Source organism: Papaver somniferum, chromosome 9, assembly GCF_003573695.1.
Source record: "Papaver somniferum cultivar HN1 chromosome 9, ASM357369v1, whole genome shotgun sequence".
NCBI lineage: Eukaryota > Viridiplantae > Streptophyta > Magnoliopsida > Ranunculales > Papaveraceae > Papaver > Papaver somniferum.
This window is the reverse complement of record NC_039366.1, coordinates 11,301,189-11,322,028: the sequence shown is the minus strand read 5'-3', so window position 1 is coordinate 11,322,028 and position 20,840 is coordinate 11,301,189. Positions and strand designations below refer to the sequence as shown.

Here is a 20,840-nt window from a genome sequence, read left to right as displayed (position 1 = left end):
CCAGACTCTCGACAACCTTCTATTCTAACCCAAGAGTTATATTTATACACCTTTGGACCAAGAATAACTTCTCATTAATCCAAAAAATCTTCCCATTACTCGGCAGTGAATGAAAATATTCCCGATATTTTTTTTCTTTAATTCTTTGATTTGTTACCGATTGTTCCATGTTTTATCTCTTCTCACGCGTCATCCTTGAGCTGTAGGGATTGTTTCCAGCTAATAAAATCAACCCATGCACGTCTCTTCCATCCAAGAATTCCAAGAATAGAATATTTTTCCTGTTTTAGAATATCTTCCCTGATTTGATTACCACCGGTTATCTAACCAATTTTGACCGAATCCAACACCCATACCAGCTCTATCTAGGCCCTAGGAACAAACCCATTTAATTGGGCCACTGAATCTCACTGGAACACCTTCAAATCCTCAACCCTAGTCACGGCAGTTCAAGAACAATTTTTCCCGCCAATTTTTGGTTTTTGAATTTGGGAAGAAGATGTCCTCCCCCTAACCAGAACTGGGGTGCGAATAGCAGCTACCTTGGGGGTGACCTGAGGGGCCCCTTAGTAATTAGGTTACCCTTATCCAAAAGCGAGAGTCCGAATAACACTTGTCCTCCGGGGGTGCCAAAATCAACTTTTCGAGCCGAATTTTCCAAAAATGTTTATTTCCTAAAAATACATAAAAACACAATATTAGTACAAAAATAGAGTTCCAACAATACGAACATTGAGAACAAATTAGACACAAAAATGTGTCTATCAGATGCTCATCAGGGTATTGGTCTGGCGGTTTACAGCGTGCGGTGTGCAATGCGCCCGTTACAAGAAAGTGTCATGAAATGGGATAATTAGTGGTGGTGAAAAGTAACGGTGTAAACAATTCATTTCCTTCATTATGGAAGCGTAATGACTGGCGGTTACACGAATTCACTTCCATCATCATGGAAGCATAACTTCTGACAGTTACACGTTACTCTTTTCTTCCACCACTCAATCATTTCCACTTCGTACGAGACCAGGGTACGTTTCACTATGACTTGTATAAATAGGTCTCACCTATTTCCACCAAACAACAAGTTTTGGTCAGGAGAACAATACCACATCCAGAGATCATCTGATAGCTTTCTCACTCAGCTAGCCAATTCAACTTTCTAATACAAGTCGCAAAACGCCCACACTTTCAAAATCAACTATTCTGGTCTCAACACTTTCTTCGCTTCCCTCCCTAAGACCAACCCTTCTCCTTCACTTTGTGACCGAAGTAAGACTGGAACGATCATTTCTTGGTTTAGGCCAGGATTGTACAGATTGATCTCTCGAATCAAAAGTACTCCCGTGCAGTACATTGTTTAGGGTTTAGATTCGTTTCTCACCCACACACCCAAAATTACCAAAATCAGCAGAAACGTTTTTCACCCACAAACAGGATGATAAAGAAATTAAGGGAGATATTGTTGAGTTTTATTAAAATATTTGTATGCATCAAGAACCAAGAACCGTTATTATGGATTACATGCACTTTAACATAATTACAGATGATATGAGAGTTGAGCTAGAAAGTGATGTAACAAAAGAAGAAAGTCTGGCTGTTATGAAGAAGCTTGGAAAATTAAAAGCATCAGGTCCAGATGGGTTTCCAATCAGTTTTTGTGTTCTTTGTTGGGATTTTCTAAAAAATGATACAATGGAAGTTTTCAAGGAGTTGGAGGAGAAGAATTTCTTGGACTAGAGACTCAAAAACCCTTTCATTCTTTGATTCCAAATAAATATTCAATTGAGGAAATAAAAGATCGAATTGATTGGAAACCCATCAAAATATTCAACCGAGAAATAAATTCCGCCATCAAAATTACAAACTGAAGATTGAAGTTAATGTTAGAGGATTTCTCGGTTGAGCCCACTAGCGTTGGTATGTCAAGTTAGTTGTCAATTTTAGTTGCCAAAATGCATTCTTGATTTAGTATACTATAGATAGTTTCAGACTAGATTGTCTAAGAAGTAGAATCGAAGCTATCTTTGACTGATGAAGTTTGAAGACTACAAGAAGACATCAACAAGGACTTCATCAACAAAGGTATGTGGTAGTTTATTTCATTTGGATTTTTGTTCAATTCTACCTTTTTAATCTATCGAAACAAATGGTCACTCTATGGAACAATTCCTATGACGGTGAATGTACACTTATGTATATATACTTGAGGTTATTTGAGCCACTACTTTTGTGACAATAACCTTTATCCTTGGAAAGGTTCTCATGTTATAGTGAATGAGCTTACGAATATAACGAGGCAAGAATCACTCAATTCCGAGTTATAACAATGAAGTTATGAGTGATTTATTAAAGTAACAGTTATAAGTGTTGCTGTAACTGTTATAGTTCATTAGTAGGAAACTATCCATGGACTGCTTTAACGGTTCACGGACTTGGGCCCAATTATGTGACTAGAAGTATTTTTTAGTCAAATTGGTGATGTTTCCTTATCTAGGCAAGATGGCTATTAATCCGAACATATTTGAGTACCATATTAAAGTGTTTGTGATAACTTTTAATTCCTTCCTAAGTTAAAATATGATTTATTCACATAAATACAATATTTGCTAATTAATTATTTTTGGAAAGCGTTGTAACTTAGGAAAGACTCCCAAAATTAGGAGAGTCTTGAAAAAGTAAAATAGCTTTGCTTAGCTTCCAAGCTATCTTTCACTATAAATAAAAGGTTCGTGAGTGCTACACGTTTTTTATCCCCTTCGAAAAATTGGTGTAAGCTCATAAGGTTGTTTTCCATGTCTTATGTTCTTCGTGAGCAAGAGTGAGATAAAAGTCTTTGTATTGGGGATCACAAACCCAAGTTGAGTTTAATCTTCGTGATTGATTATACAACTTGTATTCTAGGTTTTTCACCTCTTGTCTATTCTAAGATTTTCTATTCTGATATAAAACCATTCAAGAGTTGTTGATCATAAACCCTAGGTTTTGATAGATTTCAGTGTCTGATCATATACCAACACTTGTTAGTCGAAATCGGAAGCTAGAAAGAAAACTTCGATTAAGTTATCTCGTAAAAATCCTTAAGAAGTTTTATACAAGATATCTCTAGATTTATTCTAGTTGTTCTTGTTGTAGAATAATTAGGTTTCTCTTCCTTTATTGAAGAGTATAATAATCCCTAATCTACAAGTTGTTTTGATATTACTTTTACCTAGTAATTGTTTTTATCAAAACAAACACAAGATTTCCAAAACCTTGATTCACTTCTAAAGGGAAATCAAACCGGTGTTTTGTGCAAACAAAAACTCAAATCGTACCAATCGTGTTGTTGTATCTTCTAAACATAGCCTTGGGTTATGCTAGAATATTTACAAGAAGAATTCCTAAAGAAAATCGGTTTTGTGCTAGGAGTTCTATAAGTGCTGAAGCATGTATTACATCTAGTACGAATAGGTAGTAGGAAATTGGTGTAACAACTTTTAATCAGTGGGTGTTTATTCTGGACTAGGTCCGGTTTCCTCGTTAACAAAAATTTTGGCGTTTGTGTTATTTGTTTTCCGCATTATATTTTATTTATATAATTGATATAATACAGGTTGTATGTTAATCAATCATAGTTGTTAAATCCGACCTTATTTGTTGGATAAGACTTGATTGATCTTGAACAATTGATTTTGTTATTTTCACATTGTTAGACCAGTCTGGACTAACCCTGTTTCAAGTGGACACTGTGTTGAAATATTCCTTTAGTGATTGTTGCTTAAAGAAGTTATACACGGTGGATATTGAATAGGTTGTGATTCACACAAAAGATTTTGTTTCAAGAGCTTCACACTAAAATTAGGTTTACGGACTTATTTTTGTTTAACTCTGATTGTGTTGAAATAAAGATATAGCTCTTTGATATACTTTTATTAAGATTGAGTCTGATTGTCTAGTTGATTCTCTTAAAAGTATATTGGAGTTTGTCCATACAGATTGCTAAGCGAAATATTGGGTGTGGTTGTTAGACCCCCGCTTTTTCAGTTAATATTAAATAATAACTCATGTATGTATTATAATGAGAATCAAACAAACATGACTCAATGTTATCAAACGAGTAAGACTAACTTCACAACACCTTTTGTATTTCACGGTATACAAGCTCCATTGGGACTCTTTAATCTGGCTGGAAGAGTCGCTATATAATAATCGAGGTGAACAATGTTTATGAGTGCAGGTTTTTCTGCTTATGACCGAGTTTGAAGAATACAACATTGTGAAATCCAATTCAACAGGGGGTGCACATACCTTATGACTGGTGCCCTAATCATCCTATCATTTTGTGTGTTTCAAACTTACTCTTTCCAGAAATGTGTTACTTTTTCAAAATTTATTATTATGCTTTTGTTTATGCACAAATAAAATATACTAGAAGAATAAGACTTTATGCAGCAAATGTAACACCCGAAGCTCTAACGTAATAGAAAGGGGAAGAATTTACTTAACAAAATGGGATGGTCCGGATGGAGTATAGTCCAAACTAAAAAGGATAGTCAAACAACAGTCAAGATTTGTTAACTTGGTTAAACTTCCCTGATTTGCTTCACTAATCATCGACAATTCTCTCATGTTTTGAGTATTCTAATCTGATCAATTTCCACCAACATCTTAGTTAGAGCAAGTTCATGTTATTTGAAACATACTGAAGTCGACGGCTACAATGCTCATCAACTATATACTTACAAGAGAAAAACAAAGAAAATCAAATCCAAATGACAGCCTATTATCAGAGTGACATGTTGAATGAAGTCCTTGATGACACACACCATGTCTTATAATGAAACAGACATGATTTCATGCCATCCCCTCACACGTGAACATGTGGTGGTACTGCGAACATGTCGGATGTTATTCACCTTACTTTTATGGGCTTGTCTTGAACTTCTTCGGGCCTTTATCAGCTTACTGACTACACAGGTATGTCACTTATAAAGTTATGAACACAGAGATTTTTAGGATTGTATTAGCCCTCTTCAGGGTTCTCAATGTGGTACAGGAAAGTATCTGGGTGATAATATACGTGACATGAGTTCGTAACTCACCAGCTCTAGATTCTTCACCTATTAAAAGAAAAAACAATGACTGTCGTTAGGGGTAAATTCCGACTTCATTTTAAAACCTCTGGAAATTTCAGAGTTAGTCCATGATACTGTTTTAGCCGCCTAGACGTCAAATCCTGCTTCCCAACATATAACAACTACGGTATATGAGGTTAGTAAACTTTTGGTCCAATTCAAGATAGAAGGGATGTCATGTTATTTTGAGGCAATATACAGAAAATGGGTTAACTGCCCAGAAAGTCTTAAAACCCGGTTGTAATGGACGAGCAAAATATTGAGTTGGTGAGATGGACGGGAGTTAATTAAACCTGAAACAAACCAAAATATCCCTAGTTTTTATGTATATTACAATCCGCACACTATTTTCATGGAAAGATTGTTAATTCTATGAAATCAACTCCTACCAAACACAATCTTATAATACGTTTGTTAAATCGTCTTAAGGCTAGTTTGGTATTGTTGTGAATTTTAGAAAAGCTCTTTTCTGTTGTGTTGTGCTGTGTGTTACTGTGCTGTACTGTGGAAATAAATTGACATGACGTTTAGTAAACTATAATTTAAAAAGCATTGTGTAATTAACAAACTGTAAATTCGGTTTGATAAACTAGCATTTGAAAGTGCTGGTGACGTAGTTAATGATGAAAATAGACATATTTCAAAAATTAGTTTTAAATAGAATTTTATTATAATAAGTTATATTTCTAATTTTAATATATTTAATAAAAAGAATTTTCTTTTTATAAAAAATAAAATAAATTCTTTTTCTTTACTCCATTTATTATTATACAAAGCTTTTGGTTGGTAACCTAGCAACAAGCTGGGCTCCAACACCTTTTTGAATAGCAACACCTAATCTATGAAAAATAAAGCTACCAAAACCACTACTAGTGTCGTTACTAACTAAACAATTCTTCAGACGCTTGAAAAAACACAAAGTATCCTCAACCAACTCTCCTAGAGTAGAGAAAGCCAAAACACTCAATCCATGGTCATGTGAAATACACTTGTAGAAGTACTTAGAGTGTTTACGTGAAACCGCATTAGATATAGCTTTCCCTGGGACGAAAGAGCGAATTCCATCACCTGTGAAGGGCGAAACACCTGTGACATCCATACAAACATCCTTTCTGTCTTCCCAGTTAAGCACAAGAATATCAGCAGGTTTCAGCTCTTTTAATAAAATGTAAGTAATATTTATCTTATTATTTTATTATTTAATAAAAAAATTATGATTATGGTTTGCTTAGAAATATTATTTATTTTAATATTGATTAAATATTTTATTATTTTAAATAATAATTTTTAATTATGGTTATATTTATTATTTTATATAAAAATGAAAAAAATAGTAAAATAAAATAAAAGTTTGATGGTAAAACTTGTCTTTATAATAAATTAACAAGGTTACATTAGAGAATCAATTAAATCGAATTATGTGGGTCCACAGCCTCTACTTTTCCATCTTTTAAAAGCTAGTGCTGAGTAGCTTTTAAAAGCAGGCCTAAAATGAAAGTGCTTCTCTCTAAAAGCACTTTGAAATTTTTTTACCAAACACAATTTTTGGCAAAAGTTTGTTACAAAGTGCTTTTGGTTGAAAAAAAACAATCCCAAACGGGGCTTTAGATTAGCCTGTTGTTCAGGAGCCTGAGTTTCAAGTAGGAGGTCACCGGATCGATTCTCCGCTCAATAATTTGGAGATCTCATTCTCTTCTATGTAAATATACTTATGTGGGTTATGGAGGGTTGAATATGGAAGTGGAGCCTCCGATTTGCTGAGTTCGGTTAGGGGGATGGGGCTGACTTTCTTGTATAAAAATAAGAACCATTTTTTGAGCACCACCCTTTTTCGGTGGGGAACCATTATGTGATAAGAATATCTACCTTACAATTATAAAGGGTGTCCTAAAAAGTGGAAATGACTAACCTACCTTTAACTTAACTTAATGTATAACTAACCTAATAGCCACACACACATATAACAAAACAAAATTAAAATTAATTTTTTACAAACACATTATTTTTAGAGGGTCCATCTTATTCTCTTCTTCCCTCTTCCTTGTCGTCGTTGATTCAGAGAAATTTCCACAAACCCATTACTTGTGATTCGTTTTTGGTTGGAAAAATGAGTAGTAATCATCAAAATGAGTTAAAAATGGAAGTTGCATAGGGAAGTGCGGCTAGGAATTATGTGAAAAACTTTTTCCAACTAGCCGAACTCAGCTTTAATAGAGTTATTTCTTTCAGAGAAAACTTCGGTTACGTCGCAATTTTTTTCTCCTAACCAAACTATTCTCTGAAAACCAATATATTAAGTTCCGTTTCGTCGCAAATTCTTTTCCTAACATAATTTTTAGTTCGGTTACGTCGCAATTTTTTTCTCCTAACCGAACTTTTCTCTGAAAACCTATATATTGAGTTCGGTTACGTCGCAATTTTTTTTCTCTCTTAACCGATCTTTTCTCTGAAAGAAAAAACTCCAACAAGTCTGAGTTCGACTACTTGTCTTTTCAAAAATATTAGTCAAACTATACTTGCAGATGAGTTCGGCTACATGTTCTTCAGATGTCATAGCCGAACCTTATTGCCATGGCGGAAAATCAGTTTATAAAATTTTCATTTGTTCAATTTTTTTTGCCAATTAATCATTTAACTAACTAATCACTAAACAAATTAGTTTTACACTAATTTAATTAAAAAGGATAATTTTGGTAATAACATAAATACCTAGATAAGGGATAACTTAGGTTTACTTCATAGTGACCTCCTAGAACTGAAATGATGGTCCGTGAAAAAGGGATGGTGCCCAGAAAACGGCACAAAAATACGTAAGTTAGAAAGATAGAGAAAGTACGCTTTATTTGGCACTTTTGTTATAGGGAGGAGGGTTTTGGATCACGAAAGTGAAAAACCCGGACTCAACTCAATGATTCACGTATGAGTTAGATTTAATAATATTTGGACCAATATACCCTAAACTCATTTAACTACTGATACTAACAAAATCTGAAAACCCAATTTGATTATCACCAAAACTGTATGTTCGACGATGGTACGATGATGATGGGTGAACATTGAAGATTGAGAACCATTTTCTAAGCTAAAAAAATCCAATGAAATATTTTGTGTATCTCGTTTTCAAATCAAAGGTTCCCAAGGTTGCTGGACACCCATAATTTAAAGTACCCAAAAGAAAAAAACAGTCTACAAAACCTTGGTTCTTCCATACAGGTAGAAGAAAAATGTAACATTCGCGTTCACAATGTGAAACGTGAACACGAAATTTCTCCACCATGTAAATGACGGTGAAATGCACATTTCACTACCACTTCATGGACGGTAAAACAGAATATTTCACTTCCATTTCAGTGATGGTGAAAGATGCCATGTCGACCTCCATTTTCTCTTCCTCTTCTTCCGGTTTTCATGCTTAGTATACCTTAATTTGGCTGTTAATACTTGCAGATCTTTATCGAAATGAGAAAACTCACCTGTGAAAGAAGTGTTAAATGCACTAGTCACCAAGCGAAAATCCATGTGCATAGATAACAACAACAATGAGGAGGAGGAAAAGAAACGTGGTATCATCAAATAAGATACATGCAATGCAAGATGTCTTTATGGAAATCTCTGCAAGTCAAAACTGTAACAAAGAGGTGCTCTTGACAAACTCTGTTTTGCATCACTTATGAGCCGGAAGTACCGTAAGTGCATAGAGTGTTAAGTCTAAGAGGCAACTTATAAAAGATCATGGTGAAGTGCTACCACATGAGCCATCTTTCTATGATCTTGTTGCAAAATTGTGGAATTATGGAGTGATATCAGTTAAGGGTGGGGAGAAAAATGGAATCATGAATTTCCAGCAGCCCAAAACAAAGACTGGAAGAGACTTGGTTGATGAGTGGTGGTGGTGCAGAGCTAATGTGTTCACCGTCACTAGAATGACAGTGAAATTTTCAATTAACCGACAGTCAAATGGTAATGAAACATTGCGTTTCACCATAGCCTACATGCTTGAAAATTTGGTCTTCACGTTCCTTATTATAAACGAGAATGTTGCGTTTCTCCTCAATTGATATGATCGAACCAAGGTCTGTTTTTTTCTTTTTTGTTGTTGTTATTGTTATTGAAGTTTATCGCTTCCAGCACATTTGAAGAAAGGGATTCACAAAGTGTTTCATTTGACTTCCTAATTGGCTTTAAAATTTGGTTCCTAATAGTCAAGATATTCTTCCATCATTATTGTCGTACCTTTTTTCGAAGATATAGTTTCAGTGATGAAGTGTTGATGATTTTGCATCAGATGAATTAGGGTTGATGAGTTTTCTTCACGGTTAATAGGAAGAAGTAAAGAAAAAGGGTTAGCGCATCTCCAATGAGACAACGAAGAATTCCTATATTTTAGACCACATAAGATTTTCAAAGTTTTAACAAGAAAATCTTCTCCAATGGAAATTTTAAAGATAAATGTGAGGATGAATTCCTATATTTTAGACCACATAGGATTTTCAAAGTTTTAACAAGAAAATCTTCTCCAATGAAATTTTAAAGATAAATGTGAGGATGATGTGAGAATTCCTACTCTCACATCCTCTATTCCATCCTTTGATTTTAGAGGTTTCCTTAGACGATGTAAACATCCTAATCATCAAAAATCAAAGGTTACTAATTAAGGAGTTAGATATTTAGGTTTCAAATCAATGGTTTAAAATATCTTCAATTAATATATATGATTTATGGTTGGAGATAGATTTTTTTTCACATCCTTAAATTAGAGAAATCTTTTCTCAGAATCATAAAAAAACTAGTATACATAGGATGCACACCAAATTACCATTAGAGATGCTCTTAGCATTTTGTTTTGAAATTGAGGTTTTGAGCAAGGACATCTTTGTCCGACTCATAGGAAAATGTTAAACAGGCGGCACTAGGCGAGTCAAGTACGAGTTTTCCACTGCCTTGATCCAAACCTCCCTCCATATAACAAAAGTGTTATTTGGCAGCAGACTGATGGTCACTAACTTACTATACCGAATAATTGACGTCATGTATCCGATAACCAGACGTCATGTATTTAAAGAGATGCGAGTATCATTTTCCATCATCTTTCAGTTCTATCCTATAAATCAATCATGAAGAAACTTCTACTATTTTCTCTTAATTATTTTGGCCAAGATAATGACACCCTTCGGACTCGAGGTAAGAAAAAAAGTTATTCCAGTTCAATCCGTTGAACAGACTACATAGACGAAAATTCAACAGTTTGTTGATTTGGTTTGACGTCGTTTGTTTTCTACGAAAAGAAAGTCTCTCCCATTATCTCCTTTCGGCTGTCTGTATTCAGACGACTGCCGACCAAAGTAAACCGATAGGTGACTCCAATGGCTTAAATTAAGTCCAGGAAAAATTGACAGTTTTTAGCCCTCATCAGAATTTACTTCCCGACCCATTCAACCTTATACATTGTTTTCTTTTTTCTTTATTGATTTCTCAACCGCATATGACATCTCTTGGAAAATCCCATTAGCTATTAGATTAGACATGAAATCTGTCTGATAGTTAATGGGACTTTATGTACAAGGGAATGTCATCTTCTTTTATAAGATTCTCGCCACTCTTTGTCTACGGAGGACTACCATTTTCTTTTTGTTTTGGTATTTACAAATAAAAATCGGTACCACAGATTACTGGAAACGCGCCATCTTTGAGATGTTGGTTTAGTTATTATTATAAATAGCTTTAATTGATTCTAGAGTTGTCCAACTTCGTCCTCCATTGCCCAATAGTAGTACTTGTGGAACGCTGGACCTCGTACCACGTCACAATGGTATTTCATAGAGGATTACCATCAGTTCATCATCATCATTTCACGCTCTCTGTATTCCTATTGTTATGTGTTATTCAGTTCTATTTCTTCAACCTCAGTCTCTCTCAGCGATTGCCAGAATATGAAGGTTTGCTATGCCAAATAGTTTTTTTATCTAAGAACAGCGTAATCATGTGCATTAAGTTAATAAAGTACAACTGATTTATGATATATATACATATATAATTAAGGATGCAGTGTTTGTCTATTTGACTGCAGTTGAGGCTCTAAAACAAATAGGAAAGACACTAGGAATGACGGGCTGGCAGTTCGACGCCACTGATCCATGTACTAGTGGTCTTAAGGGCGTTAACTGTAGCTGCGGTTTCTCTAACAACACCATCTGCCACGTTTTTGCAATGTATGTTCTACGTCGGTTTATCTTATTCCCGTCTTTTCTTTTATTTTTTATTAGTTTCATTTAAATCTTACACTACAAATATACGTACTGCGTTTCCCTAAAAGTCAGATTTTTTTAAATAATATTTTCCCTAAAATAAGTGGTATTTTTTGTTTTCATGTTTTCCGAAATATAATAATCCATACTACTAACTTGTGTTGTTAAATTTTCATCTAAGAAATGTATAGAACATTTTATGGGCCTTTTGGAAAATTCTAAGGATATAACAATTACAACTAGATGTCTTTTAGTTGGTTTAGACTTTAGAGGAATAGAAATGTTGAAACAGTAATCAATGAAGTAAAAAGATACATATATCAATGGGGATCGTTGCAAAATTTGTTTAAAAATTATTCTTTCAGGGACCTGATTCTCAGTTGGGAGGCCATTATGGTCTGATCCCAATCTGTAATCATTATTGTATAATTTGTATCGATGGGTTTAGGGCTGAGCTAACATATCTTTTCCTTTTCAATCAATAAATATAACTTTTTCCGCTCAAAAAAAAAAAAATTACATGTCTTTTAGTTTGTGAGATACATAGAACTCGAAATTTAATGTATAAGCGTAGATAAAGAAAAATGCTAACCAATTGTAACTTTCCTTGTCGATATCCTTTTGTTCATGGCTCTTTTGGTCTTGTCTGATTGAAAATCTATGTAAATATTAAATTGCTCACTTTTTGTGGAATATTGTTAAAATTTGAAAATATTAAAAAATTGGGAATAGAATAAAAATCACAAAATTGGTCAATTAATCCAATAACGATAATTTTTTTGGTGAAAAAGATATGTAAAATTTGATATTGTTTAAATGGACGAGAATGTAAAAATAATCAGGATGTAAATAGTTTTATCCTACCCATTTTCAAATATTTTTTCTTATTTTAATGAGTTTTTTGAGTTTCTCCCCTAAATAAATTAGTGATTGAGCTTTCCCCCTAATTTGTTAATAGTAGTAACTTTGCCCCCTAATCTAATTTTTTTGGACAAAAAAGCCCTCCTTATCATATCTGATAATTCCATCGTCAAGATTCCGTTCTTCTCTAGCCACAATCATACATCAAAGGCACGACCATCTTATTGTCACACGGAAATAGCCTAAGCTTAGATGACGATAGAGATCAGGAACCATCAAACAAAGGCATAGGGATTAAAAGACATTTATGTTGGACGAATTTAGTTTGGGATTAAATCCCAAAATGGTGATATGTGATTGGTTGTTCACAATCAGATGAGAAAAGATGTCTAAACTAGCCTAGACGCCACAGGCACTATAATCCTAGCTTTGTTTATCAATTTATGGGTTTTAGAAACACATTATTATCATTGAGGGAATAGGTTTGTCGGCTATGGATTAGAAGCAATTGAAGATTAGGGATTTGTTCGTAGAGAACGTCGGTATGGTTAGATAATAAGGTAATTTTGTCCAGAATATTAATTTAGGGGGCAAAGCTAATACTTTTAATAAGTTAGGGGGGAAAGCTCACTCACTAATTTGTTTAGGGGGTAAACTCAAAAATCCCTATTTTAATTTACATCAGAATACATCCAGTTTCATCCTCGATATTTTTTAAGTTTAAGCCAGAATGAATCCAGTTTCATTCTTACTATTTTTGTGATGTCCATTTCATCCATACTAATTTTTACTCGTCCATTAAAATCATGTTTTAAAAATATTTAGACAAATGACTCTGAAAAAAATTCTATGGCTTTTGCAATATTTCGGCGACATCATTTGTGGCACACACAATAAAAGAACAAAAAATAAAAAAACGGTCTTCGATGTTCAAATTGTACGTCAGTGCTATATTTTATCGTACTATCCCGGAGCTATAAAGAAATCCTGGCTTTACCACTCCATCTAGCCGGCCGCCCACAATTTCTACGGAATTACCTAAAGTAGAACTAGAATTATGGAATGTTTAATTACCCTCATATTTGATTCCAGAAAAAAAAAATTACCCTCGTCAAGCGGTTCTTGAGAAACCAATCGATAGGAAATCCCTGCCCAAACCATCATCTTTGCTGGCTGCAACCATCTTCGGCAATCGCCGCCATGTTGCGAATTGCGATCACTTCTGAATTTCTCGTTCTCTCACGTCTCATCAAATTCAACTTCCCACCGAAACTTATCCCGAAAACAAAATATTCGTGCAAATTAAAAACTAAAACGATAACCAAATCTATCTAAGATTATCATACAAATCCTGAAATCCAACAAAACTTCTATAACTTAACTTGATTTTTTTTTTCTTTTCTCTGATAACCCATGTAGGATTATGTAATGCTCGGGCATCTAATTCACTGCCAATTGGCTAATTTGATTCTTTTATCACTTGTAAAAATGAAACTTATATATTTTGGGTTCGGAAAATGGACCATTTGTCCAAATATTTTTAAAACATGGTTAAAATGGACGAGTAAAAATTAGTATGGGCGAAATGGACACCAAAAAAATAACAAGGATGAAAATGGATTCATCCTGACTTTAACTTAAAAAATAAGAAGGATGAAACTGGATGCATCCTGATGTAAATTAAAAATAAGAAAAAGTATTTGAAAATGGATAAAATGAAACTGTTTACATCCCGACTATTTTTTCATTTTTGTCCATTTAAACAGTATCAAAATTTAGGTGTCTTTTTCACCCAGGAATTGTTGATTTTGGTCCTTTTAACCAATTTTGTGTTTGGGGTTTGGCGTTGTGCAGAGTCATTCCTGAGGAGAGCCTACCGGGCGTTTTACCAAAAGAGATTGTCAGGCTTCCATACCTCGAAACACTGTAAGACGCTTGATTTTATATTTCTCTACTCCTTTTTATCAATTGTCTTAAATCAAACCAAATTATTGTTATTAATTTCTCAATTGATTAAACTCTTCTTTATCAGTGACCTTCGTCGGAACTACCTTAACGGCACAGTTCCTAAAGAATGGGGTACACTGGAGAAATTGGAAACTCTGTAAGAATTTCTATATTTTCATTGTATTATTTCTGTGCAAATCAAATGATTATATTTTAATTAAAATTGGAACAAACAATTACAGCCTCCTCACTGGGAATCGATTATCCGGCCAATTCCCGGAAGAGATAGGAAATATCTCTACTCTTAAAAGATTGTAAGTTTCCTTGTTCATATCCTCTTCTTCATGGCTCTTCTAGCCTTATCTGATTGAAACTAAGCTCTAAATCTCGAATATTAGACAGTTGGGCTTCAATCAGTTCACGGGGCCTTTTCCTTCAAAGATTGGAGATATTGCAGGCATAAATATCATGTAAGTTTGTTTGGGTGTGTTAATTTTTGTTTGCATTTTCCATCTTAAAGCATGCATCCTTATGAATGACAGATAACTTGCTCTTTGTAATTGTAGACGGATGGTGGGGAACAATTTTACTGGGGAATTGCCAGAGACATTTTCTAAACTAATTAACTTGACAAACTTGTAAGATTATATAAGGAATTTGATGTTCAACTATTGAATGAAAAACTGTTTAAATAGTTCGCTCTTGTATCTTTCTTTCTCTTATCTTCTTTTCATGTTGCTTCTTGTTGTTTTTACTCTAAATTTTCTTTTATTTTTCATTTTGGTTGGTTCATAACTTGTAGTTTTCCGTGTGTCGGTGCTGAATGAATTTAAACGTTCAATCTAAATAAGAAAATAACGCATTTATCATTGGCATGCAGCTGGATAAGTGACAATCAGTTTACTGGAAAGATACCCAGCTTTATAAAGAAGTGGACGAACCTGAGAAGAGTGTAGGAGATTTTAACCTTATGAGCTGTGGAAATTATTATTTACGATTCTCCTGGTTCCTTTACCAGAAATTGTTTAATATTTGCAGAGAAATTCAAGCAAGCGGTTTGGAAGGACCAATTCCATCTGAAATATCTGTCTTGGAAAAATTAGAAACCTTGTAAGTTATTTAATAAAACAATAATTTTGTAAATATGCTTACTCTACCAGTATAGTTCGTGCATCGCTGCTTTACTATGATTTTAAATCATACCTTTCCTGTTTGTTCTTACAAAACACCTTATCTGTACATGTCAGCCTAGAATTCTATATATATTTGAATTCAATAATATCGTTTCAAATTTGCAAATACCAAGTATGTTAGAACTTTGTATTAGATCTATGTAGAGTGTCTTTGCACCATTACTTTTGAGGTTGGTGTACATGTCTAATGGAAAGGCTTGATGCAGGAAGATCAGTGATTTAAATGGTAAAGAAGGTTCATTTCCGCCCCTCGATAAGTTAAAAAGGCTGAAGACACTGTGAGTTGAACATTTGTACATATATTTGTACTACTTTATTTTAGTGATACTAATTCGGAATTTTGTAAGTTTGCTATTTCTTTTTATTCTCATTCTAATGTTTTGAAGTTGCTTACATTTTGTTCTGATTAGTGTACTAAGGAGTTGCAATATCAACGGAACGTTACCTGACTATCTTGGCAGCATGGGATCACTTAGGCACTTGTAAGTACAAATTATGTTTCGTATTTTCTAATTGGGAATTTTGCTTTAGCTCAATTCATTTTTCATTCCTATGGGGCACTCTTGTTATATGAATTCTATCATTTCCAAATAAAATAATTCTGCATGATTATTTCGGTTTTCACATGGAGTATTGTATTCCTTAATTTGGTTCTTCCCATGATTATTATAATATATAAGTCCAAACATAGGTTCTGTTACCTAAAACCTTGGTTGGTTCTAATCTAAATAGATAAACATATAGTTTTGTTGTTTCCGAAACTTAGAGAACTTCAAATATAGTTACATGTTTTGGTTAATGCTATTTGCCTATTATTAATCTGGTTGTATTATTATCACAAAAATAAGTAAAAATTAGACATGTATGTTTAAAAGCCTAATTAACAACACAACTTTCGGTTTCTACAAGTTTGGAACTTAAACAAAAATATAAATTGCAATTAAAAAGTTAGAGGAGAATTTCTCTTGCAGCAATCCTCGTTATTATTGTATTGCTGCTTCTTTTTGCAGAGATCTCAGTTTTAACCAACTTTCGGGAGAAATTCCAAGCACCTTTGCTGGACTTTCTAATGTGCAAAATATGTAAGAGATTTTATTTGATTTGTATTTCATCTCACTTTTAATTTTGGGCAAGCGAAATGTGTGTATGGAACACTGAGCTCGGTGATAATCAATTTATAATGTGGATTTTGACAAGGTACTTAACTGCCAACTTTCTGACTGGACCTTTACCGAATTGGATGCAATATGGAAGAGTAAACACCATGTAAGTTCCACGTCATTATTTCTTAATCATTAGTAAGTATTGTGCTGCAACTATGCTCCAATGTATACTTTAAGCTATATGACCCAGGTATGTATTCCTGTTGTCAATGTTGTGTCATTTCATTACTTATTTTACAACATGGGATACACTATACTGCTCTTTGCGAGTTGTAAACTTGTTCTGGAGATGTATGACGACTAAGATGTGTGCCAGTGTAGTACTATTAGCAATTTACACTGAAACAAGGGATCATGACTTCAGGTTCCGTTGGACATAGTAATTTGACATGCCATTTATGATCATGCTCAAACTGTTGAATAACAATTTATTTTTCAAATGTGAAGAGTTTTATTATTTGTTACTTATATATTGCATTGTTCTCATTTAGTGATCTTTCATACAACAATTTTACATTGGGAATTTCCGACGGCTGTCAAATGAACACAAATATGTAAGATTTATGTCACCCAATTTGTACCTTGTGATAAATTTTCTTTTATTTTTTGAAATAATATGTATACTTTATTTCTGCAGAAATTTATTTGGAAGCTCTTCAATGAGGAACCACTCGTAAGTTTCAACAATATTTTTGTAAAATGTTTTTGCAATATTAACTTGCTAGATGTATTTCAATGTTTCAAAGATCTGATCTAACAATCCTGGCATCCCCACTCCACACTGTATGGATGAAGCACTCGCATACCTTCATGCATGGAGAGCCTTGTTCATTGTCAACCGGGTAATCAACCATGTCTCTTGCCTTGAAAGACATAAGATCTTTGTTTTCTCCTGAAGACTTAACAGCAGTCTTATCAGTAATCACTTATGCAAGTTTAAAAGGGGTATACATCTGGAGTACTAATGTTAACACTAGCCTACACTTTTCCAGATCGTTATGCATTCAACATAAATTGTGGTGGAAGAGAAGTTAATGGAAATGATAATACAAAATATGACGCCGATCTGGGTGCAGAGGGCCCATCGAACTTTTACCAAAATATTCCTAATTCATGGGCCGTTAGTAGCACCGGAGATTTCGCAGTCAACGGTGGTAGTGAATCTTATAAGAGTGAACTTCCAGCAAATAATAATAATACACTCTCGACGATTGACCCAGAATTATACCTGACCGCTCGCCTTTCTCCCCTCTCTCTAACTTATTACGGGTACTGTTTGATTAATGGGAATTATACGGTGAAACTCCACTTTGCTGAGAATGTATTCCCAGATGATGAATCATATGGAAGTCTTGGGAGGCGTGTATTCAATGTCTACATTCAGGTAACAAACTTCCAACATTTTGAGAAATTTTATTTCCATGGACAAACATATGAAGTTCGTTTGTTTGACTTGTTGACTTTTATTCTAGGGGAAGCTAGAGTTGAAAGATTTTGATATTGCAAAAGCAGCAGGTGGGGCTCGGAAGGCAGTGATTATAATACTCTTTGCGGTTGTATCTAGTAATACTTTGGAAATTCGTTTCAGTTGGGCTGGCAGAGGCACACAAAGGATTCCTAATAATGCAAACTATGGTCCTCTTGTTTCAGCCATTTCTGTGCTGAATCCTGGTACTTCGTTTTCCTTTTGTGTTTGCACCCTCTTACCTACGGTTGCCGTAAAACAAGCCCACCACTTGATGAGCTTGTACGAATAAGATAGTAAGCAAACTGATTTGCATTTATATTTAATGAACGTCTTTTGTAGATGTTGTACCTCCTGGAAAGAAAATATCTGCCGGTGTTCTGGTAGGATTAGTTGTCGCATCTTTATCATGCGTTGTCTTCATTATTCTGGCTGCTTTATGGTGGAAGGGGTATTTGGGGAGAAAAAATGATATTGATCAAGGTAAGTCTTCGCCAAAACTCCCAAGTTTGTGGTCCTAAGTTTAGGGCTAGTTTCGGTTTTCTAGTGTACATATAGCTTAGGTTAACGGTCCTGAGAATGTCTTTTATTTGTTACGTAATTCTGTTGTTGCTACATGTATTTGACAGAGCTGAGAGGTTTGGACCTAAACACTAGTTCTTTCACATTGAGGCAAATAAAAGCTGCCACAAACAACTTTGCTGCTGAAAACAAGATTGGTGAAGGTGGTTTTGGACCTGTTTATAAGGTATTACATCAAAAGCATTCACCTGAGTCCATTGTCTTTGTTCCAATTTGTATTTAGATAAAGGGATGATATCGCAAAAAAAAAAATTACTTTCACGTACAAATGCAGGGTCATCTTTTAGATGGTACTATAATTGCTGTGAAACAACTATCGTCCAAATCTCAGCAAGGAAATCGTGAATTTGTAAACGAGATTGGAATGATTTCCGCCCTGCAACACCCTAACCTTACAAGGCTTTATGGATGCTGTATCGAAGGAAATCAGCTTCATCTCATATACGAGTACATGGAAAATAATAGCCTTGCCCGTGCTTTGTTTGGTCAGTCTTTTCATCTTTGTTGCGGATATTTATCACGCTTGCTTTCATACATGATGTACATAATGTTAAAGAGTAGCTGAAGCATAGGTCGATCGTATATTTAATTTTAGGTGACAAAGAGGCCCAATTGAAGCTTGATTGGCCAATAAGGCACAAGATTTGTGTGGGTATAGCAAGAGGCTTAACTTATTTGCATGAAGAATCAATGCTGAAGATTGTTCATAGAGACATCAAGGCTACAAATATACTTCTTGATAAGGATCTGAACCCGAAGATTTCTGACTTTGGTTTGGCAAGACTCGACGAGGAAGAAAACACCCATATTAGCACTCGAATAGCGGGTACTCGGTAAGATACATGCATACTTTCATTCCTCCATTTTACGGAACGCTGTAAAATTTTCTCTTTGCACTTTATGCTCGTATAATTAATTCCATCTATGATTTTACCTTTGGATTTTGATTGCTAAACTGAACCCCGGAAAATTTTCTAGCTACTATGCATAATAAGTGTATAAACTTGTTTTTACAGTGGCTACATGGCACCAGAGTATGCACTGAGAGGTCATCTGACAGATAAAGCAGACGTTTACAGTTACGGAGTTGTTGCTTTAGAAATTATCAGTGGGAAGGGAAATACGAGTTACAGGACAACAGAAGCAGAGCGTGCTTATCTTCTTGATTGGGTAATAAAACCTTCTTAAGTTCCATTTACTTTGTTGTTGTAAATTATTAGCAGATTTGATTTGATTTCCTAAAGGCCAAATCATATAACCCACTCTATTGATAAATATACTCTTGAATTTAGGCTTTAGTCCTACAAGAGAACGGGAACTTAATGGAATTAGTTGATCCAACGTTGAATTCCTATGATGAAGAAGAGGTTTTACGAGTGATTAATATAGCTCTCGCATGCACTAGCACTTCTCCAATACTAAGGCCTAAAATGTCATCGGTAGTCAGCATGCTTGAAGGTGGAATTCCTTTCGGTGAACTTGTTTTGAATCCAATAAGCGAATCTAGCAATGATTTGAAATCCGAAGCTATTGTAGACTATCATGAACAGAAGAACCCTGACCAGAGCATGGCAGAGCGTAGCGAAACACGGAGTATATCATCAGATGTTCCATGCTCAGAGTCATCCACATCTGCTGTTGATCTTTATCCACTCATTATGGATTCGGAATACTGGAGGAACAAGGAGTCGGAGTACTGAACTTCGAACCTATTTGAATCATGAAATTATATCGGAAGATGCCGTTGGCAAAGTCTACTCTAAATAGTTTTAATAAGGTTGTTGGGGCTTGTCCCTTTGTTCTAGTTGGTTATTTGCGGTAGGAGATGTTTTTTGTTTTTTCTGCTTGCTTTTCGTTGTTTGTTGGGGTCTTCTTATTGGAACCGTAACAATGAAACTGCGAAAATTAGATGAATCTGGTTGTATCGAAAATAATCAATTAATTGACAACAGCAACTTGACACATGAGGGCAGAGCCACCTGCTCAGTAAATTGTCCTTAACATATTATTCCGTGAGTACTCCTCAAGAATGAGAGATGCTATACCTCATCAGCGGAGACGTGTCCAGAATAAAACTGCCCGATATAGACTGTACAAACATATTACAACCAATTACGAACTCAGCAGCAAGGATTAGGAAGGAAAATAAGCAACCACTGTTGCGGAAAAACCAAAGTGAAGATGGAGAAAAGAAGAAGAAAACGTGGCCGCGTCAAGCCCACACTAAAAAGAGAAATTCGATTTTATATTTATAAGACAAAGTTGCTTCAAAA

At 34.7% G+C, this 20,840-nt stretch overlaps 1 protein-coding gene across 1 annotated transcript; it reads left to right on the top strand.

Moving 5' to 3' along the window:
• Positions 1 to 10,741: 10,741 nt before the first annotated feature.
• LOC113310581 (probable leucine-rich repeat receptor-like serine/threonine-protein kinase At3g14840) lies at positions 10,742 to 20,481 on the top strand. Its single transcript, XM_026559308.1, has 24 exons — positions 10,742 to 11,047; positions 11,179 to 11,320; positions 14,072 to 14,143; positions 14,250 to 14,321; positions 14,407 to 14,478; positions 14,563 to 14,634; positions 14,731 to 14,802; positions 15,045 to 15,116; positions 15,203 to 15,274; positions 15,564 to 15,635; positions 15,768 to 15,839; positions 16,368 to 16,439; positions 16,555 to 16,623; positions 17,012 to 17,074; positions 17,158 to 17,193; positions 17,316 to 17,362; positions 17,513 to 17,904; positions 17,993 to 18,191; positions 18,328 to 18,468; positions 18,615 to 18,733; positions 18,842 to 19,052; positions 19,163 to 19,400; positions 19,584 to 19,737; positions 19,860 to 20,481. The coding sequence occupies exons 1-24, from the start codon at positions 10,918 to 10,920 to the stop codon at positions 20,265 to 20,267; spliced, it is 3,069 nt and encodes a 1,022-aa protein (XP_026415093.1). The 5' UTR covers positions 10,742 to 10,917; the 3' UTR covers positions 20,268 to 20,481.
• Positions 20,482 to 20,840: the final 359 nt, after the last annotated feature.